Source organism: Pollicipes pollicipes, unplaced genomic scaffold (assembly GCF_011947565.3).
Source record: "Pollicipes pollicipes isolate AB1234 unplaced genomic scaffold, Ppol_2.1 Scaffold_7231;HRSCAF=8579_pilon_pilon_pilon, whole genome shotgun sequence".
Classification (NCBI taxonomy): Eukaryota; Metazoa; Arthropoda; class Thecostraca; order Pollicipedomorpha; family Pollicipedidae; genus Pollicipes; species Pollicipes pollicipes.
This window is the reverse complement of record NW_023597034.1, coordinates 21,996,126-22,021,802: the sequence shown is the minus strand read 5'-3', so window position 1 is coordinate 22,021,802 and position 25,677 is coordinate 21,996,126. Positions and strand designations below refer to the sequence as shown.

The window sequence follows — 25,677 nt, the reverse complement described above, 5'->3', positions numbered from 1 at the left end:
ATGTGTGAACGGAAAGCACTGTTTCGTAGTTGTGAACTCGTTCTCGAAATGTATGCAGGTCGACGAAATGACGGCTGCAGCAACAACACAATCATGTTTTACGTGCATGTTTAGTCGGTGTTAACTGACCGATTCAATCACCTCTGACAGTGCCCCATATTCATCAGCTCACAATTTCAAGCTTATCTTTTACAGAGTGGTATTATGCACAGGGTCGGTGCTCATTACAAGCTGAAGGCCAACGATCTAGCTAAAGTGGTGGCCAGGGAACTGAAGTTCCGCATCGGAGAATTGACAGCAGATCCAGTGAGCAATAGCAGTAAGCAGCCCCAGTAAGCTGAATTAGGCGCCAGTAGTTCTAAATTACCTTTTGTCAACAGAGCTATTCCACGTGCTACTATGGGTGAATCAGCTTCAAGTCTCATCTTCAGCTTTAAGCTCGCCATGAGATTCGACCGCTCGAAACCAGGCTTAAGCAGCATGAGTAAAGCAGTAAAAACATCATAAACACAGAACCATCACTTCGCCTATGTTGAGAGCAGATGGCCTAGCACTCACCCATGTAGACCACATTTGCTATACCACCTAGCGACCAGTGACTGTCATTCGTACGTTTGGTTTTTAGGTTTTTATTTGAGCCCTTTCGGCCAGAAAGGATTATTTCAGAGCTATGGGATGAAGGAAAATGGTTACCGATGGAACAGACTCGCATGCACCTGACCCCGTCTCACGGGGCTCTCGGCCCACTCGTGGCTGACGCATGCAGCCTGCCCCGCGGACGAGCGGAGCGGCGAGCATGCAGGATGAAGCAAGGCAGAGGATAAGAAGGACTGTGTCATTCGTTGTCTCTACCCACGTTCAGGGTTCAGTTTGAGACGGGAGAGATACACGAACGGCACGTGATTCAACTGTTCGCCCTTGCGGGCGAGATGCACGTGACAGATGACCACAGATGCACGTGACAGATGACCACAGATGCACGTGACAGATGACCACAGACGCACGTGACAGATGACCACAGATACACGTGACAGATGACCACAGACGCACGTGACAGATGACCACAGATGCACGTGACAGATGACCACAGATGCACGTGACAGATGACCACAGATGCACGTGACAGATGACCACAGATGCACGTGACAGATGACCACAGATGCACGTGACAGATGACTACAGATACACGTGACAGTGTGCGAGAGAACTCACCTAATGCGATCAGCACGGCCGGCGTATCAGCCGCTGATACCCCCTGGTCATGTCGCCGAGATGGTCCACGCGGTCCGGTCCCTCTGCACGGACCGCTGCTTCGCCGCGACATCTGGGGGAACAGCCTCTCAGCTCGCCGGCCGGTGCGCCGTTCTTCTGCTCGCCGGCCGACTGGCAACCCGCTCTTCTACTCGCACCTGTCGCAGAATCGTCGGGCGCAGACGCAGACGTGACTCCGTCGGCTCCGTCTACCGACGCTGACCAGTCGGAGTCGGAGAGAACAGCCTTCACCGCCTCTCGGTTGGCGCCTCTCGGTGGCCAACAGCCTTCACCTCCGTCCCTAGTGCGATCAGCACATTGTGACTGAAGCTAGTGGAGAGGGGGAGCAGAAGCACTGCCCTACGGCGATACCTGCACACGATCGTTCGATCTTCTGGCGCTCGTTGGTGCTCCGTTTGGTCGCTTAAGGCCCAATGGTGCCGCCAGGTGTGTGCGCATGGTCCAGTCCCTTTTTTGTCAGGTGCGGCAATCTTTTCCCCGCATGTGAGGTGCCCTTGTTTGCGCTCAGTTCCAGCGTGATTGGTATGGTCTGCTTCCGGCGAATGAGAGTAGTGACCGGCCGAGCCAAGTGATGTCGGGTGGATGTATTGGTTGGTAGGTGTTTTGGTACAACAGTTCATGCTGTTTTTACCCTCTCCCCTCCTAGGAATATTTCACAAGGCCTTTGCATCTGAGGTAGAATACGCACGATCCTGTGTGAATCCAAATCACGCCAGGGAATTACCTAAGCCGGGATTTATCTGAGTTATTGCTTTTAACCTCTTTCACGTTTGCTGACATTTTTGTCACTTATTACTCAACGTAATTGAAACGGTAGCAGTAGTACGGACACATATGTTTGCATTGTGGGCGATTGTGAATGACTAGTCATCATACGAGTGTCCGCAATGTCAGTCTCTGTAGCCGGTAACCCAAGAGTTTTCGTAAAGTGTATTACTATACATATACGAGTTACACTACACGCACTTCTGTAGACATCAAAGCTTAAGTCTTAATTATTGATCACAGACTGACAGACTTTTGCCAAAAGCAATAGAAAATAAGATTAGGACACTTCCATGTGCATATCACTGGCATATGCATAAAGTGGCTGGTTTCGCTGCATGCAAAGAACAAGGCAACAGATTACAAAAAAAACGTCATTCGCTCATCGGCAAGCACTTCCTGCGGGAGGACCATCTTTATGCTTTGCATAAAATGTGGAGCGTTTTTATGTTTCAGTGCTTAGTGTGCAAATGATTATAGATACCAGCTCATCCAGATGTCAAGCATGCGGAATCTCTATGTCAGCTCCTCTAAAGCCCTCACATCTACACTAACTAGCTGTGATTCGATTTCTGACGTTCTGCTTTCGCACAACTCCCAGTCCCCTCTGCTATCATCACGTGCTCCTTCACGATGATCTTGAACGCACAAACGCTGATCCAACGTCCGGGCGTTCCTCACCGAGTGACGCCACACTTCAGCTCTGCATTCCTCGAAATGTCACGCGTTCCGCTGGGGCCGAGAGGAACGTCACTCCTCCACCCAGCGCTCACTTTGCGCACGCAAGTGCACTGTGCGCACTGTGTGCTGTGCACTGCTTGAAATGCTGTCAGCAGAGCGCACAGTTTGGGCACGCCGTGCCGTGGGAGGTCGTCACGCATCATGATCTGATGGCCCGGAGCCAGAAGTCTGTGGCGCAGCGATCACGGGGCTCAAGGTCGCCTCAAGGTCGCTTCAAGGTCGTCTGAAGGTCGCTTGCAGGTCGGTTGAGCTCAGCCGTGGTAGCCGCGGGACATGCACTGCATGGCTCCCGGCACCTCTCGGAGAAGGCGCAGTGCTTTTTCAGCACACACACCTCGTCTGTGCGGCAGTGGTGACATGCTGGGTGGCTCCCTGCGACAAGACGACACCTTGTCATCACCTGCAGCGGCGGGTGTGGCTCACTCAGCAGTGATGGAAGAGTATGGTGCAGGGTTAGCCTCACATTGTCAATGGAGGGCCTTGTTATGACACAGTGGTAAACTGGACTTCCCTAAGCAACAGGAAAAGGCCGCCACGGCCTGGCGTTGGGATGGTCTTATTGTAGTAGTAAACGCCTCACCATGGCCAATAGGAAAGCTGGTCTCATTGAAACAATGACGGTCTCGGAAGGTTGGTCTCATTGAACACCTTGACGTAGATGCACTCTCGTCAAGTATCCTGACTAGGTCCTACAGACTGCTCACCGGAAATAAGAGCACGTCATGGATTGCATTTTCGGTCCAGTCCCGTCCGGCTAGCTCAGATCCAATCTGTTATCTTAAATTTGAGTTAGTTGTCGATTTTCATTCGAAAAAAATGTGTAATGTGTTGCTATAAATCAGTGGGTGCTAAAATGCGTAAGATAGATAAGATAAGATAAGATAAGATACTGAGATGAGATACTGAGGTAACATAGTCAGAACAAACAAGGCGTATCATGTCATTAAAAATATCATGACTATCTTAACCAATGATTCACAAACACCGCTACATTGCAAGGGCTAAAATCGCTTTTCGTTTCAATAACCTAAAGGCATGAGAACCTCTAACAATTGCAGACTCTCGGTTAGCTGCAAGATATCTATCTCCACGAGCAACTCGATGGTGTCAGCGGTACCTTATTTACGGGCGCAGGACGACGCCCATCCAGTATGCCTCCTAAATGAATAAAACGACCATCTCACTTCATATATGGTAATTCATCTGTGCATTCGTTCTCAGATATACTAATTGGTGAACAATCTCAACCGCGACCACTATGTCTAGCTAGATTACCTGCTGAGTCGAAGTTACAATAGACGCGCGTGACTATCAGTTGTTAGGCGCGTGCAGCGTCACCATCAAAGATGATGAAATAATTGCGTCATTTTGAACCCCATTTCTTAAAAGGCATATGCTACCAGATCTCCCTTTTTTGCTCGTGGAATAAAAATACGAGAGCTATTGAATTTGAAATCGTGTATCGGACCGCTGAAGTAACATGAAGTCACATTTACACAGTGAACAAAAAAAGTTTGTCATACATTGACAATGTTGCGTCACATTTTATCTCCACGTTTGCCCACGTTTATCTCCATGTTCACCCACGTTTACTTCCCGACTTTCTTTGTAAAGAGCCTTCGGCCTTTCAAATAATTACAGGAGAACCACACGGGATGAAAACGCACTGCTGGCGTTCAATTTATGCATGGGTAATAAAGCGAGAGTATAAAAAAACAGTACAAAAAATAAGTACCCGTATAATGCCAAAGTGTTTTGCTGGATGCAAAGAGCACCAAGCTAACATCAAGCATCTAACTGCTGGTTGAGAAAGATATCTTTGATTCCTTGCTGTAAAGGACAACGCGCTTATTATTTGAGATGCATTCATTGGGAAAAGAGTGGGTAAACAAATAGTTGTGAGGATGCAACAATCTCTGTTCTGGCAGACACCATAATAGGTCTGTTCAAGCAGCATACTTAACTTTAAATCTTGCGTCTAACTCAAATTTGGTGGACTGAATACGCTAACAAGAACTTAAGTGCTGGCAAAGAGTAAATTTGATCTCGATGTCGCCACGCAGGACCTTGGATTGCAAAAGACCTTGGTGTGCTTTATACCAACAAGCATGCTCCCGTCTAGTTTTTCCACGCTGAAAAACAATGCTACCCACTGGGGTTAAATGGGATTGCTGGCAAGGTCAGGTAAAATGGTAGTTATGTGATGATAGAATAGGTTAGTGGATTATTAGGCATTACAGTCACCTTGAAAAACATGCCAGCTCTAGTTTTTCATAGAAGCATATTTGAGTGTCTCTCACTGACATTAATATGTCAATGCGATCTGTTCATCGGAAAATTTGTTTGAGGAATATGAGGCTGAGTGATGGACTACGCAACCTGTTTGTACATTGGTTGTAATTTGATTTACTGTATGTTATTAGAGTAAATGTACTTTTCTGAGTTTACGTCTCTATTGAGCATTTCAGCGACCATTTAGTGAAAATTTTCATACGATCGGTTTTCAATCCGTCTGATCTCTGTGAGCTGGCAAATGTGACAATTTGGTCCGGTCTTAATCCATGTTTAAGAGGAAATTTCTGATCTTGTCCAACCGACCCGCGGATTACATCGCAATCTGTGGATTGATTCAATTCGCTAAATGCTCACGGGAAATCGGTCACGCTTTGATGCTATAGACACGGCTTATCGTGAAAAGCTGTGTCGGCACTTGGCCTTGTGGCCAATAACGTTGACAATTCAACACAAATCAAAATTGCCGTCGATTAGAAGCTAGTTTTCTGATTGCGAAACAGGAGCTTCAAGATGATCACTAATGCATGTCTTGTCATCACGGCAGTGACACTGAAATACTTTAAGTTGAGGGGGCGCTCCACAACCAAACGAACGGTCAGGAAAAAGACAAACGGAGTTGATATGCTTCTTCGCAGGCCATCACAGCACGCAAGAAAGTCTAATACAGGCGTGCTCGGCTACGGCAGGCCGGCGGGACCACGTCGGTGACCGGCACACCGCGTCCCCTGCGCCCTGTCGGCCCCGCTGTCGTCGGCAGCAGCCCCATGTACAGAACAGAAAAGAGCGGACCGCGACGTCCGCCCAAGCAGGAAAATTGGCCACCAGTCACGCCATCCTGCGCGCCTCCGCCGCCGATGGACGACGTTACCTTCCTCGGCCGGTCCTGCTCGGTGAGCCTCCGGAGCCCCCGGGCCGGAGCCGCTCCAGCCGCCGTTTGTCCATGGGCAACTGGCGCAAGGCCACCGTGCAGCCAGTTATGGATCATCTCTGGGACTGACCGTCGGACGGCCGGCGCCGCCGCTCGCATAAATAGCGGAGCCGCACCTACCGGCCCGCCGGCAACGCCACCGCCACTCAGCTAAATGGCCGATTACCTGCCCCCGCCCATTACCGCGTGAGATAGCGCCCTGGGAGACTCGCTGACCTCACGAGACGCAGTTGATGTTTACGAGAGTGGGCATACCATCACGGCGTGAGATAATGCTGATGGTGATCCTCGCGTTGACCTCGATGTCAAAATTGACACGACTGGTCCCCGAGAAAGGCAACCTTAACATTACGACGTGGGACTTACCAGAAGGCCTGCCGCTTCTCGGAGACACCAGGACCTCAGAAGACGCAGCAGGTATTCACACAAGGCAGGCTCACCATAAAACAGAATGCTCCTCCTTTGAAGATATCGTAGCAAGCATGAGATACGATGAAATAAGGCCACTTATAGCTATTACTATATTTTTAAGTGTAAAACACTGCTCGAGACAACACAGCCTCTATATTTAGTCAATATGCTCCGCAATGTGACGTTGTTTGATTGCGTCATCGCAACTTGCACAACATTGATCAAGAGCCGATTGAGGGTCGTTAAATCTGTAAATCATGCTCACGAACGCCAGACATTAACGACTGCACAATGATCTTGTTCTTTGTCTTCATCGTCGCGTGGCCAGTGGAATGGCAGCATTAAAATGACGTTATTATGGCGTCATGGATACCCCGGTGACCTTGAAATAGTCTGCACATCTTCGTGGGCGTGTATTTCCGAAACTAGAGGGGTTCAGGTGACATGTTTAGCGCTGTTAACTGCACCGAATGGTGTTCAAGACGACTATTTCGATTCAAAACCCCATACAAATGCCGAACGCTCCCTTTCAGGGAATGGCCAGGGAGGGTCAATCAATATGTCTTTTTCAGCTCAAACCCAATAAAAATGTGAAACGCTCCCTTTAAAGGGAGTGCTTAACATTGGCATGAGGGTTTCGTCTAAAACAGAGATCTTGAAGATAATTCGATGCAGCTCACAGCCCTGCCCTTCTTGACACGTAAGCCCCTCTAGTTTCTGAGCAACACACCCTGAAAGATGTGTAGTTATTTCGTGGTGACCATTTCAAGGTCACCCAGAGATCCATAACGCCGTAATAACCTCATGTAAGTCCTGTCAATTTATTGGCCATGCAGCGATCAAGACCAAGAGAAATATGATTGTCGAATCATTCACGTCTGGCTTTCGTGGGCATGATTTTCATACGTAAGCGTCGTCTGTTGGCTCTTCAACGTCACACAAGGTACGATGACGCAATCAAACAATAACGCATTGAGAATCGTATCTTCTTATGAGTGAAAATTGTGTTGTCGGGAGAAGTTTTCCACTTAAAATTCTACCAATTGTTAAAAGTGAGCTTACCTCATCACATCTGTCGCTTGTTTCAATATCCTCAGATGTGGAGCACTCCCTTGAAGGCGTGAGTGAGTGGTCATGGAAGTCACGCCGAGTTGAGAGACGCGGTTGGTACTCACGGGAAACACACTCTGCCAGACGCTGGCGGCCCTGGCAGCCTCTCTTGCCGCAAGCCATCACCACCTGGCAGCGTTGGCGGGCGCCGCAGACCATCCCCTCGCACGGGTCACCAGGGTTATTGACCCGGTGCAGTACGCCGTCCACCACTGAAAAAACCGACAGATGGCGCTCAGAACGGGCGCTGTCACGTGAACAGGCCTGTGTGTTTTGGAGCTGGACAAGGAAATGCAGCCTGCGAGAGTAGAAACACACCAGTCATCAGTGGAGCCCAGTCACATGGCGTTTCACTCCTCTGCTCTGGGGATCACTGATATCACCCAATTGACGTCCCGCATTGCAGTGTGATATACCGGGTGAGTAAACAATGGCAGCGGAACACCAGGACGGGGTCCGCAGAGCTCCAGCCGACTGGAGTGAGCACGCCGGCTGTCGAGAATGACACCAGGTGGATGGCTCAAAGCTATCAGCGAGCCGGCGGCATGGTTTTGAGTCCCATTGGCTCCGCGGTCACCGCCTCACGACGTGTTTATTTTTCACAACGAGCTAAGCTGTCTATTTGCGCGGTGCGCAGTCACCTAATATTTGCGGCTCGTTAAAGAGTTCATGGTACAACTTAAACCTTCCACTAACATGGTTCCGCGCCAGCTTAGAACTGACGTGGGGGGGGGGGGGGCACTCGCCCTTGCTCTTTCTGTAAATAAGGGACACAAAGAGGCACATGAAACGCCATTGGATGACTGGATAGGTCACGCAATTATGAGTAAGTTTTGCTCAGGGCAGTTCTAAATTTACGATAAAAGTCAAGTGGATATGAGGGCAACTCTCCATATCTTATAATTGGTACACAGGGTGGAACTACGTCCGGTGAACAGTTCAATATACAAAAAAGCTAGTAGGAAATTTTTCTTAGCGCGTGCTCAGGGTGAAATCCGGCCCGGCAGCCGCTTCTCTGGCGGGTCATCAAACGATGATGCTTAGAGCACACGCAACGGTTATGCAGGTGCTGACACCGACATTCCAGCCATGACAGTCAAGTCAGTGCGCATGTCTCATTGGCCTGTTCTCCAAATGAATGTTGCTCATTTCACCATTCCAAGCAACCACACGACATCAATTTTGCAGCACGCGTGCACGTGAGAAGGAGCGCCACGTCCCGCCAGCAGCCGTGCCCCAGCTCTTGCCTGCCGACCGGCCGCGGCCTCCTAGTGAGAGGACTGCACCCGGAGCATGGCACGTGCTAGCGTAGTCGCTCAGTACTAGCATCGGATTCAGGTACACGCCAGGCTACTAGAGAAGGCTACACAGACGTGATGTCACCATGAGACTACAGTTTGGTAGCCCGCAGTGTGGTTTTTGGTTGATACTACGAAAAGCTTGGTAGATACTAGTCACATGATTTAAAACGGTGATTTCGCCATTGAACTGGATGGCAACCCTGTTCTACACTTATTTTTATGTTATATGTATAAATATAATAAGTTTGCATTTCAACTCTTCTCAATACAACTCAACGGCAGAATCTAACTGCAAGAATAAATCCTACTAAATCACATTTTCTAGTTGCAGCACCCGCGCCATATTCGTCGAGACCAACGCGCAAATATCTGTATGTGAAGCGCTTTAAAAAAATGAAAATTCGAAGGTAAATGAATCAATATCGTACGTAATATTTACATTAAATTAGTTAATCGGCAATGATTACGCGTCTATTTTTGCACTGCAGTACCTACATGGAGTGAAATGTGAACATAAAGTAACGCGAGGAAGGCAGGTGCCAAGAATTTCGCTGTTGCTGTGCTGTGATCTTCCTAGGTGTTGGCGAATTTGCAGATCTAAATGTTGGATGAGTTAGATAAAAATGGTGCGCAGAGAGCAATGCCTCCACCACCCTAAAATATTTTTATTAGACTATTTCGGAGCTGAGATATGGGCCTCGACTGTTTGAGAGGTAGACATCGCCAAACTTGCCAGAAATCGGCCCATTTTGCAGAAAAATTGTGTTATCTTGAACTGAATGGCACTTGCTGTATTCAAGCCACCGCGGCTCACCACTCATTAACCCCATAAGAGCAGGCCAACCCTGCATCCACCCTGACAACGATCTTACTAAGGCTACATGATATGCATTCCAACTTCTCAATGCGCTTCCCAGAGTGCTGAGAGCCCGCCTGGCCCGCCGTATCTCATTTCCAACATATGCTGTTGTTGTTTCACGCCGTACTCTTTTACACAGACTGTTTCTAAGCATATCCGGCTAGAGCTGGGCTAAATCACTGGTGAATGGGTAACGCCATCTGTCTGCAGAGGGCAGGCTGGAAGCGCATTTCAGCAATAATTGTGTGGCCCTGTTGCAAACCAACACCATTTCCCAGCTGCAAATGTTACATTGATAGTGCTAGGTCAAAAAATTCGGCTTTCGGAGATATTTAGTAAAAATCAGCCGGAAACAAAAGTATTTTCAAGCCGCCATAGCGCTGGTGCCATACGACTTAGTCCCATGATGACGTCACAGCATCGCTACCCAGAATGCAGTAAAGCGTGGTCTTGGGTATACGCAAGTGAAGAGTGGCGTAAAGAAATCAGCCTACCTGATCCTAACGTCACCGGGTGAAGGACTGAAAGAATGACAGACTCAGAGCGTGCTCTTCTTAAAAACGGAGAATTGTTATAGCATATTATTTCCGGAAACAAAGCTACGCACATTGTGCAGCAGACTTAAATACTTTGCTCTAGCTTCCTACGGTGGAAAGAACCATTCGGGCTAATTTTGTCTCATTGGTGGCTTACCTTTTAGCTTGCGATATTTGGTAGTGGAAGCCACTTTGCGTTGGTGACCCGATGACCGCGACGGAAACCGCCCACCCGGTGGAGGCAGGTACTCCTTTTCAATTGTAGGTACATGACCCTTCTTGGGCGGCTGCACGTGCTCCTCTGCGGGCGGCGGCAGATACTCCTGCTCTGGCGCCGTGGTTTCCTTTTCTGGAGGCAGATACTCGCCGGCTGGCGGTGCGACGGCCTGCTCTTTGGGTGGAGGCAGATATTCATCTTTGGGAAGCTCCAAGTGTTCCGGATTTGATGGCGGCAGGGAATGCGCCGCTGATGGCGGTATATGCGGATCCTCTGGTGGTGACTTGTCTGGTGGAGGAGGCAGGTACTGTTCCGCCGGTGGTGAGACATGCTCCGCGGGTGGCGGCGGTAAGTACTCCTCTGTTGGTTCCAACACTTGCACCTCCGGTGGCGGCGGCAAGTACTCCTCCGTTGGTTCAGACACTTGCGCCACCGTTGGCGGTGGCAAGTACTCCCCTGTCGGTTCAGACACTTGCGCTACCGATGGCGGCGGCAAGTACTCCCCTGTAGGTTCAGACACTTGCGCTACCGATGGTGGCGGCAAGTACTCCCCTGTTGGTTCAGACACTTGCGCCACCGATGGCGGCGGCAAGTACTCCCCTGTTGGTTCAGACACTTGCGCCACCGATGGCGGAGGCAAGTACTCCCCTGATGGTTCAGACACTTGCGCCACCGATGGCGGCGGCAAGTACTCCCCCGTCGGCGGTGGCACATGCGCTTCTGTTGGAGGTGGTAAGTGCCCCTCTTTCGGCGGGAGGTACTGTTCTTGTACAAAAGTACTGTGCTGTTGCGTTGGGTGAACGTGAGTGGACGCCTCGGGAGGCGGCAAGTACTCCTTGTCCGGCGGAGTGAGCTCGTTGATCTTGGGGAACAGCGCGAGTGGGTTCCTAACGCCGTTTCCGATGCTCTGAACATGACGGCCCTGAGCGCCACTGGGGGGAATGTAGTAGTCGATGTACGAGGGCGCTCGCGCCGCCTGCTTGGGCGTCAGCGTCTGCTGCCCGGATGTGGCCGGGGACAGCTCTGGCGTCGCCAGCGGCTGGGGGTCGGCCTTTGCCGGCACGGTCGGAGCATGCCTGTGCGGCTGGAGCAGCGCCCGCCCACCGTTTGGCTTCCACAGCTTCAGCGCCGGGTGCAGCGGCGGAGGGCTGCCGTACACCACGCCAGGGTGCCTGAAACACAAGATCCCCAGTCAGCGCGCACCGGCGGTTGCGTCACGTCCCGCTGCTGAACGGCCGGAGCCTCGTGGTTGGCTTGGGAGATGGCCTCTGCAAGGACTGGGCTGGTGGTGGTCGGCAGATGGTGGTCTCGGCACGGCTGGGCTGATGGTGGTCGTGGTCTCGGTAGGGACTGGGCTGGTGGTGGTCAGCAGATGGTGACCCCGGCAGGAAGCCTGGGCAGACGGTTGGTGTTGGCAGGGGTGGTCGTATATAGTGCATCAACTCCTGTCACCACCATGGCCATGGTCATGGACTGGAACGCCAGGCATTTTGGAACAGCCGCACTCAATACCCTTTTGATTGTACAAGCCGTGAGAGTCACTGGCGTAATAAAACATTTTAACATCCCGGGAGTCCGAATGTCCCTGATATCTACAGCACTGATACTAAATATCCTTTGAAATGACATGGCGCTGGTAATGAGTAATGAAATTTGGACACTTTTCAGACCTCCACGAACATTAAGTGAGGCGGACTTGAAAAGATTATTACAGACTCAGTTTGGATGTTGGGCCCACATGCAGCGCACCACACCATTTCCTGTAGTAAAAAGCTGCGCCGTTCGCTCTTTGCAGCATACTTAACGTACAAACAAGTTTTTCGTAAGAATTTGGAATGTGCAATGTGCTTTATTTTATGTACAAAAAGAGTTGCACAAAGCTTCGATAAGCTGCAAAAAGTAAAAGAGCTTAAAGGGAATGTTTCACACTTGAAGATATTGAAGTAAGCATCGTGAATGACAAAACAAGCTTGCTTATACCAACTTGCATACCTTTAAAGAGGAAAAGATTACTCTAGAGAGCACAATGCTCTGTTTTGTAAATACGCTCCTCAACGCGTCATGGTCTGATCACGTCATCCTGCCTTGCATAACATTGATTGAGAGCCAAATGACGGTCTTTATGTCTGGAAATTGCGCTCACGAAGGCCGGCTTTGAACGCTTCGACAATGATAGTTCTTTTTTTGCCTTGATCGCGCATGGCCTATGAAATGGTAGGATTTAAATGACGTTATTATTACATCATGTATGCCAAGGTGACTTTGAAATACCTTTCCCATTTTCGCGGGCGTGTAGCTCAGAAATTAGAGGGGCTTAGGTCTGAAGAAGGGCAGAATAGTGAACAGCACTGAAAGGTCTTCAAAATTGCTATTTCAGTTCAAAACCCTATATGACTGTTGAGCATTCCCTTTACGATGATGAGGTTTTGTCGTCCATCGTCGTAGTTCAGCGAGCAAGTACCCAATATTTTATATTTCCGCTAGCTTAGGTAGCGAAAAATAAGGATGACTCGCTGCTTTATGTCCGTTATTCTCGATTTATCATCGTGTGTAATGAGGAGAATAACTCATTGTTGCGCCTCGTTTCGATGGTGTGAAGAAACTGGGATAATACAAAGCGGAAACCCCTTTCGAAGTACGCATGGGTAGTCCTTTTCGAAGCACGCAATACTTTTTATCTGAGGAAAGGCGGTGGGAGAAACAGACGAATTGCATGGTCTCGTCCGCTTCCAGGTGTTCAGATTTCACAGGCAGCCGTTGTGAACAAGTAATACAGTAATTCGAGGAAAAATGCGACCAAGAAAACCCCGAGTGCATTCAAAGCTACAGTTGGTTTAAGTTTCACGCAGGATTTTCAGTTTAGTGTCTAATAATAATTTCGGCTAAAGCCTCGGCCGCAGCACAGCAACGCTCACATCACGCGAGCACGGCGCACATCGACGAAAAGCCGGTGACAAAATGAGTGCCACGTGGCCCGTTGACTGGCCATCATCCAGCGCTGTGGAGAGCAAGTGGACGGCGGTGGCGTTCGGCTAAGGTCGTGCGCAGCTGTATCATTGTCATTGCACAACAGCATTGCCCGATTCCATGCAGTGCCAACTGACTACACCAATCAGTGGTCCCAACGAGTGAGCTCCAGATTGGGCCGCGGCGGGTCAGGTCAGGCCATGGTCACACGGTCGGCCGAGGCGCCAAGGCCCAGTAATGGGACACCCGCCGGGGAGCAATGCCCGCTCGCCGCGTCTGCCACTGCCCGCAGTCATAGTGTAGCCAATAGCGGGCCAAGTTGTAAACGATATGCAACCAGTGCGCAGAGCGCTGTCCGCATGATCGTCACTGATGAGCGAACCGTTTTGCTTCCTTGCATGTCAACAATGGATTCGTAGGCCAGATGGTGAGGCGCCTAGGTATGGCATGGTCTAGAAATGCGAATGACGTCAGGGCAATTTAGCTCTGAATGCATCAGGGTTCCAATATACGGGATGCGCACATGTTGGAGTAGATCTTCGTGACTGCGTCGCACGTACGAAAGTATTGTTTTACAGCGGGAGTGGAAGAATTGACCATGTTGGAGTCGGGCCATTTCACAAAAAATCGACCGGAGGGTAAGACGACGGCCATTCTTATTTGACAAAACTCGTTCATAGGGTGAGTATGCGTGCAAAAGACGGGTCTGCAAGTTTTCGAGCCGTACGGCGAACCGATAAAATAATATGAGCAGATGAAAAAAACGCGATGACGTTACGAATTAGAGCACTTCGCGGATTGGACCAGTCGACGGATTGTAGATTCATCTACGGGCCGAACTGGACCGGATCAGAAATTTCCACCAAAGCATGGACAAGGGCCGGACGAGATTCTTAAATTTGCCAGCTTACAGGGATCGAACGGACTGAAAATCACTCAAATGCACATTATCACTCAATGGTCATGAACATAATGCAACTACTATTTCTTCTTATGCTGCCAGCAATCCCTCTAACCCAGTAGGTGATATTAAATTGCATGTTTTTTTTTTGGGGGGGGGGGCAGAAACACGTTTTAATGCTAGAAAGCACACCGCAGAGTTTTGAAATCAAGGTCCCGTCTGGGGGAAAAATTAACTCCCATAGCAACACTACAGCTTCTGTTTGCCTAGCAAATCAGCCACCTGTCATTCAGTCAAGTTTATGAGTTAAACACCAGCTTCAGATTACGTGTATTGCTTCATCTCATCCACGTCCAGATGTCTGCCCGAAAAAGTTATATCCTCACAGATTACGTTCTACCCACTCTCCCACCTAATAAATGCATCTCAAAGGCTGAGCATGTGGAGCACGAACCTGGCCACTTGCCGCACTGGACCGAACTGCGTGCTGAAAACTCGATCCGGGGAGTGCCCTATCACTGGCCACTTGCCGGACTGGACAGGACCGCATGCTGAAAACTCAATCCGGGGAGTGCTCTATCACAAGCCCTTTTTCAACTTGCTCTGGCGAAAACAGTTTGCGAAGTCAAGGGTTTGGGAAAGGTGCATTATAAGGCAAAGTATGTATGTCTTTTTGTGAAACAAACGTCAATATCAAATTTAAGCTGAGCTAAATGCATATAGCGACCCAGTTTGACCTTTGACCCCATTATCTGTAAACACGGTACCTTCTACGTTTGTTTTAATCGACATGCAATGGAGGACCAAAGGCACGCCATGAGCCAACTGGCCGGTGTCGTGGGATCGGGTGCGAGTGGCTCATTCCGCCGGGAACTCTGACGGTGGCAGCCGACTGGCCGGGGTCGTGGGACCGGGCGCGATCGGCTAACTCCGCCGGGAACTCTGACGGTGGCAGCCGACTGGCCGGGGTCGTGGGACCGGGCGCGATCGGCTCACTCCGCCGGGAACTCTGACGGTGGCAGCCGACTGGCCGGTGTCGTGGGATCGGGCGCGATCGGCTCATTCCGCCGGGAACTCTGACGGTGGCAGCCGACTGGCCGGTGTCGTGGGACCGGGCGCGATCGGCTCACTCCACCGGGAACTCTGACGGTGGCCTTGCGATCATTCATTTCAATCTTTAGACCAGTCTTTCTGACAGCATGCGGGAACTTAGGAACATGTCTGAATGACACGTGCGTGTTAATCGACCTTACGTATAAAGTCGTGCGCTCCGAGTCCTCGCAGCACATCGTTAACACGCGCCCGGGTGGCCGGCTAGATACCCTTCGCTCGGATGGGGGGGTCAGTTTTACCCCTTGAGATCTCGGGAACTAAGAAAGCTAGAGACACCAAATTTACAGGGTGTCTTGACCTGCGCGTGAGCTCACTTGAGTCAAAGTTTGATCTTCCTAGATCATGACCTTCATGTCATATCATGTCATGTCATGCCAAACCGTTCTGGAAAAACCTTTGGGAGGGGGGTCAATTTGCCCCCCCCCCCCCCACACGATCGCGTATTAAGCATCGGACAGAGTTGAGCTGCAGTTCAACATGGAAGAAACAAACAACTGGTCTAAACCTGCATTATTTGTTCTCTTATCAGGCCTATACCAGGAGCAAAATCGCCTTGCGCGCTGGCCATCACGTCTAAAACTGCACACATGGAATACGATGCAGCATGCCTGTTATTCGACACCGACTCCGGGCAAATCAGCCGCGGCCTCCGGGAGGGTCAGAGAGTGAAGAGCTTTATTGCCAGGGGTTGAGGAAAAACACCCAACCGCACTCGCTGTAGCATTGTTAGGGCGAGTGTAGTGCAAACCATTTGTCACCATTAAAAACATCATTTGTTAACATGTGTAGTCCTTAAGAAACATGCAGGATTGCATGTTTGAATGAATCGTGATGCATGATGCCCGTTTACTTGTATTCGTTTGCATGCACACGTATTTTCACGTATTCTTATTCTTAGATATGCACTGTATCGTGGTAATGGCTGGCGATCGCTCTTTGTTTAATCCGCTGAATGTTGGTGTCCTGCAAAAGCTGCGGCTTGCTATTTTTAAAAAACTGAAAAATCGAGTAAGATCATCGGCAGGCAATTTTTAATTCACTTCTGCTATTGTTTCGATAAAGGCGCGTTGCCGAAATATCAGCCCATCTATATCTCCATTCTCCTGGTTTTTCTCCGAGGAGTAAGGCTATCACTACCATCTTATCTATGGCAATAATGTTGCCCGCAAATGCATTGAACAACTCGCATTTGTTGAGTTGTTTGACCTGAAGCACGAAGCAACAAGCAGGTGTTTGCGCTAAATCACCGACAGTTTACAACAGAGGAGCTCCTTTCTAAAACGTATTACAGAAATTTGTGATAATCGCAAACGGCTTAATGAAAAAACAAACCCACCTGCCATTTCAAATAATTGTCCAATGTCATCAATGAATGGGTTTGTCACAGCAACAGAATTCGTGGCCACAAGCTCAGGATTGCTGGCAGGATCGAGCTCAGCCACGAAAGTGTGATCCCGGATCGCGATATCATGATCTCGCTTATCATATTTAAGTCATGGTTTATTATTCTCGTGATCATGATTCCAGGGTGCGTTTTGGAACAATTGCACATAATGATGTCTACGGCTGAATAAATTCATGGCCGTTCATAAGAGAACAGTTTGTTGCTTTTTTTGTCCCAACAAATGCTTCCCAGGCGGGATGGGCGTGTTCCCTGCGCCGCGCCACATGTCTGTGTTAATGGGATACAGTAATGATCGTGATAACATTTGTATGCAGTACTGCCCCAAAAATCGGCACAACTCCTAAACATATGCTCAGATCATTCCTCAGTTTGTCTACGGCACCGCGCATGTGAATTAATTGTACGCCGTAGCAGGGGAACTGATGAAAACGCAGCGGCTCAAGAAGGGACGACAGAATTTCGGTGCTGTCGAGAAAGGTGTGACGAAACGGTTGTCCACTGGCTACTGCTTTTTTCTCCAGAAACTTATAATTTGATCGCACAGGACGCAGTCTTAAGGGAATTTTCCAACTATGGGGCATATTTCAAAACCACACTCTAAAGAAACCTCAGCACCATTTAGTGTAATAAGAGCCCTGGGTGGGGCCACTACAGCGTCGTCAAGACCAAATACGAAAAAATGCAATCATGTTTTAGTAAAAATTGCGGTGTGAACGCTTTGTAACAGCATTATGCTTCTTCTCCGCAGTTGTCGCGACCGTCGTCGCCACCACGACTGCAAATTTTGCTCTGCCTAAACGAGCGTTTGTAATTGGCAGAGCGGGCGGCAAGCGCCAGTTATTGGCAAACGCGTCGGCTGAAGTTCGAGCCGATGCACCATTTTCTACCAAGCGATACCCCGTTTCCCAAAGCCAAAGTGAAAACAGACACCGCAGTAAACGTCATAAGAGAGAAATGAAAGTTATAGTATAACGCTTCGCTGCGTCCGCGGCACAATGCCTTCACGCTCGCATAAGTTCTTTTTGTAAACAGTGCTTCAAGCTTTCGTAGGATCTATTACACAAACCTTTCGAAAAATAAGTGTGCTATACACATAACAGTACACACGTGTTGGAAAATGCAAAACAAATTACCTGTATTACTTTCATAGAAGTGAGCAGGTGGTCCAATGAACCTTTTCTCGCAGAAGCTGGTGCTTCAAATACAATTTTTGACCTTTTCAGGATTTCGAGACAACTGGTATTGTTCACCAAATATAAGAAGCGTCTGTGAGCCTCTGCATCTAGCATCTGATCTAACAACAAGTTAAAGTACCAAAAAATATGGCATACCTCTTTGAACCTTCCATTGGGAAAACCCTTTTCAGCTAGTAGCAACTTAACAATACACATCTATTTGTGGTATGCTCCAAAACGGCTAATGACTTCGCCAACAAAATTATCTATATCATCCGTGATAGATAACCCCATTCAGCAGCCGCAGTACACACTCGCCGGGTAGAGGCGCCACCGATGCCGAAAGTTTCCGCCAAATACAGAACAAGTTCATTGCTTAACCTTTTACCGTCTGACATACTGTAAAAGAAATAAAACTTCTTGAGCATGTGTCGCCTCATGGAGGATTTTGGCCTTAAAGGTGTATTGCACTTCCTCGTTTCATGGGGAAGGTCCATGCATCAAAGTGGAGGCACCGTTAAACGCCTGAAAACATATAATATGAAATATGAAATATGAAACATATAATACGCAGAACAGAATGAAATCCTGGTGCCGCAGGATATGTCTCGCAGCTGCACCAACCACATCGCTGGTTAGTGAACAGATAAATCTTGGACGCGGTTTATGAAATGCTCTACGGAGCACAAAACGAAGAGGTACAAATTTACGTTTTTCAATCATGGGTTATCTGTTACGGATATGTGCAAACACTATCTTACGAATAAGTCTACAAGCTGTGTTGTAGTCCATGCAGCATAACCTTACCGTTTCTTTTTCATTTGTAGACACACTTCTCATCTTTGCGTCAGCTAGAATGCTCAGAACACTGCTTAATATACGCACGAGCGCTGAGGGGAACGCGCAGCCACAGTCGTTATCAGCCTTAGGGAAACACGTCTCGTAATAACTGCTCGAACAACCGAAGTGTAGCTGCTCGAATAACCGAAGAAGTCCCGTGAGGGATGAATGCCTCGCGAAACATTTATAGTGACGAGTTAGATGAAAAAACTTACGGTGCAAATACGCTTTTTGCGTTCACTCCACTAACAGGAACTAATGATTCAGTGATTTAACTTTTGGAAAGGATTTCTTTGTGCTGTTGGCATTAATAGATGCACACCATGTTCGTCGAAACATAATCTCGGCCTCCTTCTCTCTCTCTCTCTCTCTCTCTCTCTATCTCTCTCTCTCTCTCTCTCTAGCTCTCTCTCTCCTCCTCTCTCTCTCTCTCTCTCTCTCTCTCTCTCTCTCTCTCTCTCTCTCTCTCTCTCTCTCTCTCTTTCTTCGGAATGGATGACAGACAAGTAGGGTTGATCAAATCCTTTATGCATGCATTGTTCCAGGGTCCGGTTAGTTTCCAGGTCGCTGTGACAGTACCCGACACAGTGGGCCGTCCGATCGCGCTCGGTCACCCGACACCGGCTCATGGTGTGCCGCCGTACGTAATCCGCCAATGCTCAAATTCGATTTGCGACCGATCTAGAAAAGGTCCTAGTGATTTATTTAGCAGGCTGAGCTGCAGTAGAAGGTGCTAGTTGCATAGCGGTTGAAGTAAAATCATGGACATCACGTTTTCCAGACAATGAGATCAAAGTTTAATACAAGTCGCTGTAAGTATCTAGTAACCTTGAATGCTATATTCACCCATGTTTTTTTAATAAGATATATGCATTTAGCTTACCGATATACTCTTCCTCAACATTATACACCAGCACACGCTAAGCTATGTCGGCTAGAGCAAGTTGAAAAATAGGTTTCGTGACGTCATCGCGTATTTTCATCTACTCCTAGTTCCTTATCGGCACACTGTATGACTTTAGCACTTGCAGGCTTGTCGCATGGCCACATAATTACCCTAAAAACCTGCCCTCGTCAAATAAAGGGATGCCGTGTTGAAATGCTCCTATCCGTGGTCGGCTTCTTATCCAGGGAATGACCCAGCTTCTAGACTACTTTTTGTGTACAGTTCCATGATCGTCAGCATCCTCCGGGGTGAACTGCTGCCCAGGTCATCCCAGACTGAGCGGGATGAGCTGCAGGGAAACAGTCCGGGGGAATATTTCAGTATGATGGCACGGAGAGCATTGCAAACAAAATATTCTGTATGACTTGGCTGACTAAAAAGGCTAAGAATCACCCCATATTCAGGTCAGGTACTTAGTCTACAGTCTGGTCACGGGGACAAACACTATCCATCTCTATGCCTGAGGTTTATGCTGCATCTATTTTCCTTTGCAACACATGAACGACGTGGACAGACAGCGTTTATAGTTGTCCCCGACGCTTCCGCGGTGTTGAAAGCCGCACGGTTCATGAAGAATGAAGTTTTAGAATGAGTGCCTCAAGCCTTCGCATGTCCGACGAGGGCGTTTTGTAACATCCACGTCATGCACACAATTTTTAAGGGCTAACATTTCAGGCGTACTCGATCACGCAGAGTGGCCGAATCGATTCTCGATCATCACAAAGCATCGGTGTGCGCAGAGAACGGACGCACGAAAACACAACTGCGTGCTCGCCGGCGGTGCGCGGCGCCGCTCACCTGATCACATACTGGTAGGAGAATGGCGTTCGGAGCCAATGCGAGCTGAAGTTGGTCAGCAGTCGGCTGTCAGCTGGCGGCAGTCGCAGGCCGAACACGGGCACGGGGCCCCTGGCCGCTGGCACCTTGGCCGTAGCGCCCGCCCGGCCGGCGTGCGCGCGGACCGCCGGCAGGGCCACGGGGCCCGCCAGGCGGGGCACCGCGCCTCTGAAGGGGCCCAGCAAGCCCCTGAAGGCGCTCAGGCGGTCGCCGAAGGCGGGCAGGCGGCGCGGTAAGCGCACGGGCGTGGTCGCCGCCGCGTCCGGCAGCTTGGCCGCACCGCAGGCGGCCACCAGCATCAGGAGACCGGCCAGCTGCGACCGCATCCTGCCAGCGGGCGCCGGGGTCAGACACAGGCCGGCCAACTGTTGGCAGTCAGGGGTCAGGCAAACACCGGCCGCTTGTTGTTATGTCACGAACGGGTCAGAGTGGGTCTGGTGACCACCGGCATATTGGGAAGACTACTGAAAACGGTGATACCAGCGAAGATTTCTTCATTGAATATGATGTTTTCATGTACACACGTTTTTGGCTCTTTTGGTTGCCTCGAATGTGAAGAACTAAACACAGCCATGTGTTTCGTAATTTGGTGGTTTGGTAGTTGGTAGATCAGGGGTTTGGCGATTTGGTAGGCGGTGAAACGTTTGGCTTCGCCATGCAGCTTAAGCTCCACCTGCCAGCATTGTCACGCGTGACTTGGAATTGCAAGTCCAGCTAATGTTACGCGCTCAATCACAGCAGACCAGTTAGGCTTCCCATGCGCACCCCGCTAGAACCCGTGCGTGCGTGCGTGACGAGCGATGCACACGTCAGAAAATCCTGTGCGGAGTAAGGATTTTCCGCCCGGAAATTTAAAGAGTACGCTAACGGATACGGCAACACGAAACGAATTATGAGTAAAAATTGCCGTTCCTTTTTGGGATGGTACTGCATGCTATAAGATTGATTGCTCATATGCGCACGAAGCGTTCAGCGACCCTGAGTTGTACACCTGAAAAGTGACTGCATTCAGAGGTCAAAAGAGAGCTCACTCGCCACGGGCATATGAGACTCATATCAACATTTGCCCTTGGTTAAAGAGTCTGGAAAGCTCTCATGCCATACCATTATATTTAGCATCTTCTTCCACGAAACAACGATTGCGACAAAGCTCACGTGCATTAGAGCACTAGAGGTAGAAAAATGTCATAGCGGCTTGGACCCTTTTCGGCGCTCAAAATCTGTTCTCATAAACACATTTTGAACACGCTTCGTAGGACCACTTAAATGTCTCAGTTCTTTAAAGGGCCGCTTTAATTTTGTCTTCAACATGTTCCTCTCCCTCACTGCATCGACTTCTCGACGTGAAAAATTTGTACGCTTACTGAAAAAGCAACCCCACCTTATAAACCCTGCACAGCATCATACAATCGTTAAGTTGAATTTGGGCGCCAGCTTAGACTTGATCAGCAGACAAGAGTAGCATAAATGTAATGCGTAGAATCGAAGCCTTAAAAAGTTCACGAAGGCTTAGCGTGGTGGTCTACCTACTCGGCTAAAAATATCCAAGTTTTGGCGCCGTGAGCAAGTTAAAGCGCAAAGGCACGTAGCTTCACAAAACGAGTTCGGGGGGGGGAGGCTGAACAGTAAAAAGCGACCCATCCTTTCCCTAAAATATGCCAGCAAACAAGTTTCTCTCCAGATTTGGCCCACTTCCTTCCCAAAGTTGGGAGGCTGGACCCTAAGTTGAGGGAGGAGGGGGGGGGAGGGGGGGCTGCAACCTCCCAGCTGAATAGGAAACTACACTCCTGAGTCAAAGCGTGTGTAGTAGCTGGCTACTTACCTAGGTTGAAGCATGTTGATAACGCATACCCAATTTTGCGTAGGTGACTGTCCAACAATCTGTGTAGTGTGTATGCCTGGGATGGGGACATGTTGCTGAATATATCTAGATTCTGGACATGTGTTCCTTCATTATGCTGGGATGGTTCACTGCAAAGAACACCGTTTTGGCCTTTTCTTTGCATTTTGACACGGTCGGTACCTTTTAAGCACCTGGTCTCAGCATGCAGATGGCATCATTGTGACATTTAGGGGTTTTATGTTTGAAAAATATGCCGTAAATTGGCTAGATTTGATAATGATTCATTGGGACAGTATCTATGCAAAATTACATTCTGGGACAGATTTGTAGCTTTCGTCTGACGTCATGTAGATTCTAAAAAAAAACTAGGCTAAAGAAGCGAGACACTTCAGCAAAAACGTACAACTTGGTCGGATCCGCACGGTGACTGTCTATTTTCACGAGACCTGGCAAACAGATGTTCTCCAATTAAGTATTAGCATACTAGCGCAGGCATGACATGACATGATAATTGGCTGACTGCGAGCCTGGTCAGACCTGGTAATTCCGAGCAAATTTTTTGACCGATTTTGCATGGTTCGGCGATTGCCTCTAAAGCATAGCAAAGCATACCTTGTGTTCCTAACTTCTCGTAATTTAGACCATAACATGTCGCATTTGGGACTGCTTTCGAGAAGGGATGAATCTGGCTGCTTCGCGATCAACTCTTGACTCATGCATCAGTCAGGCTAGGCCGGGTTGCTCAGCGGTTCGTAGGACGCGCGTCTGTCTCCATTGTCATCACGCTCACGCTTTGATCTGCTCTAGTTGCTGGGACGTGGCATCAGTCCTTCACAATGCCACAAAACGGGCTATGGTTAGCACTCGGGCGCGCGCGACCGAGAGCACGCGATAGGTATCCTTCCTGCAAGTATGGTTGCCTGTATTCCCATCCGTGAACAAATGTTAGCGGTGTGACATCACTGCGGCGCTTGTGTCGATATTTGGGTAGGGTAGTGTAAAATTTGTTGACAACTAGGGAGCCTTACATTGTCCATAGTGATAAAGATAGGGGTTTTATTTCCCCCAAATTTAAATGTTGCGACAAGTCACATTTGGTCGAGCAGCCTGTACAAGAAAGCCTTGCATTTTATGCGGGCTGTTTTAGCCTCCCTCTGAAAAAACTGTGCATGTTTCAGAATCACGGTGACCCCGGCACGCTGTGTGTTGGTGGCCAGGCACACCAGAAGCCAGGTCAGGGGCTTCTGAAGTCCTCGTTATCCCGGCCGTCGAATACTCGCTGTCATAGCGGCCCACGGACACATCAGTATTCAGGCCAGGCGTTTGTCATGTCGGGTAAACGTGTGGGTGCTGTAATGTTATCGCATGCAGCGCATACCTGTGAGAGAGTCCGAGCCAGATTACCGCCGAGTTTTCGTCTGAACGAAACCGAGAAGACAGACTAGTAGCCTTTGTAATTACGCTAAGATCGAATACCAGAGCGTGTTTTTCTTTACATGCACGGAAGGTCGAAGACAAGTTTGGGGAGTAACCTACATAAATTAATAAAAGAAACACTCAAGCCCGCTTTACGATGCCTGAAAATATGTATAATGTTTAAGCAATGGACTTTACATGTGCTCTTTTACTAACACAAAGCAGAAACTGAAAAATATTGTTTCCAATTGAAGCAGGGTTTCAAATATCTATCGGCAGTGCCATTCGAAACATGTGCTCGCCCTGAAAAGAACCAATCCTAAGGTAATGGAAAGAAACAGTTGAATAGTTGTGTTAACACGCTGAATCACATTTTTCGGCGATGAGAGGTGAAGAGCAAGATCGTGCGTACTTGAGCTATTGTAAAAAAAAACCAACAAATTATCTGGTGACGGAGCGTCTGCGTCATGTAGGTTGTTACAGGCAATGTTGCCATAGTGATTTAAGAAACCATGCTCGCACAAGTTTTATGTACCGGTTGTATGCATAGAAAGATGCCAGTATGCAAACACAAAGTTGCACGCAAAACGTTTGCACCGAAGGATCACGCTGGGAATGCTTGTTTTCAACTTCACGTCTAGAAGGGTGCCGTGACGGGCTTAGGTGAGAGCACGATGTGAGCGCATACGCTTCCCCTACGCATGTACACGCCTGAATGCGTCAAATGTACCCGCGGGTGTCAAGTGCAACGTCCGCACTCAAAATAAACTGCCGCCAGTTAGCAAAGCACCAACTCGCGACGAATGGCTGCTGGGGGTCTCCAGCGTGTGTCACGCGCTGTTCAGAGTGCAAGCCTGCCGGTGGAGTGACCGTCACATGAGCACACAACTCGAGGCCGCGAGCGCACGGCTGCGTTTAAGCAGCTGCGGGCGGTGCCAACCTGTCGCAATACTAACCGCCCACCTGTCGCAATTCTGGTGTGGCGTGATCCGGACAGTCCACCTATCGTGATCCGGATACGCTCTGTTGTGATCCGACTGCCCATCTGTCGTGATCCAGGTACGCTCTGTTGCGATCTGAGCTGCTCATCTGCCGTGATCCGGATATGCTCTGTTGTGATCTGAACTACTCAATCCAGATACGCTCTGTTGTGATCCGGAATGTGCACTTGCCGTGATCTGGATACGCTCTGCTGTGATCCATATACGCTATGTTGTGATCTTGGATGCTCACCTATCGTGATCCGGATGCGCCCTGTCGTGAACTGGTGATCCGAATATACCCTGTTGTGATCCGGAATGTCCGCTTGTCGTGATCCGGATACGCCCTGTTATGATCCGGATATGACCTGTTATGATCCGGATATGCTCTGTGTTGATCCGGATAATTTGATTGTGATCCGGATACGCTCCATTGTGATCCGGAATGGCACCTGTCGTGATCCGGATAGACTCTGTTGCGATCCGGGATGCCCGCCTGTCGTGAACCGGATACGCTATGCTATGATCCGGAATGCCTACCTGTCGTGATCCGGATCCGCTCTGCTCTGATCCGCGCCCCTCACCTGTCGTGATCCGGCGACACCTCGTCGGCGTGCGCTGCTGGAGGGCGGCTCGTCAGCGGGGCCTGATCACGGCCGTTTGAGCGGCCGCTCGCCGCTGACCCGGCCGGCGTGCGCTCTCGGGGCGTGGCGGCGCTGCTCGGCCACCTCATTGGCCGCCCAGATCAGCCACCATCGGAACCTTGTGCGCACATATATGGGGCTGGGTGACCAATGCAGTGGTGGCGGTCCCGCTGCT

The 25,677-nt window shown here is 49.4% G+C and overlaps 1 protein-coding gene across 1 annotated transcript; it reads right to left on the bottom strand.

Annotated features, from left to right (window-relative positions):
- Positions 1-1,399: 1,399 nt before the first annotated feature.
- Positions 1,400-25,503, bottom strand: LOC119109848 (extensin-3). Its single transcript, XM_037233601.1, has 7 exons — positions 25,443-25,503; positions 20,581-20,946; positions 10,376-11,607; positions 7,588-7,734; positions 3,075-3,150; positions 2,881-2,946; positions 1,400-1,409 (listed from the first exon to the last, which is right to left on the bottom strand). Exons 2-7 carry the CDS (start codon positions 20,943-20,945, stop codon positions 1,400-1,402), a joined length of 1,896 nt encoding a protein of 631 aa, XP_037089496.1. The 5' UTR covers position 20,946; positions 25,443-25,503.
- Positions 25,504-25,677: the final 174 nt, after the last annotated feature.

Excerpts from the sequence above, each read along its gene's own strand:
- LOC119109848 (XM_037233601.1), bottom strand. The coding sequence starts at position 20,945 with ATGCGGTCGCAGCTGGCCGGTCTCCTGATGCTGGTGGCCGCCTGCGGT. Across the intron at positions 7,735-10,375 it reads CAAATATCGCAAGCTAAAAG|TGGTGGACGGCGTACTGCAC; the intron begins GTAAGCCACCAA and ends CGGTTTTTTCAG. Across the intron at positions 2,947-3,074 it reads CACTGCGCCTTCTCCGAGAG|ACTTCTGGCTCCGGGCCATC; the intron begins GTGCCGGGAGCC and ends GCTGCGCCACAG.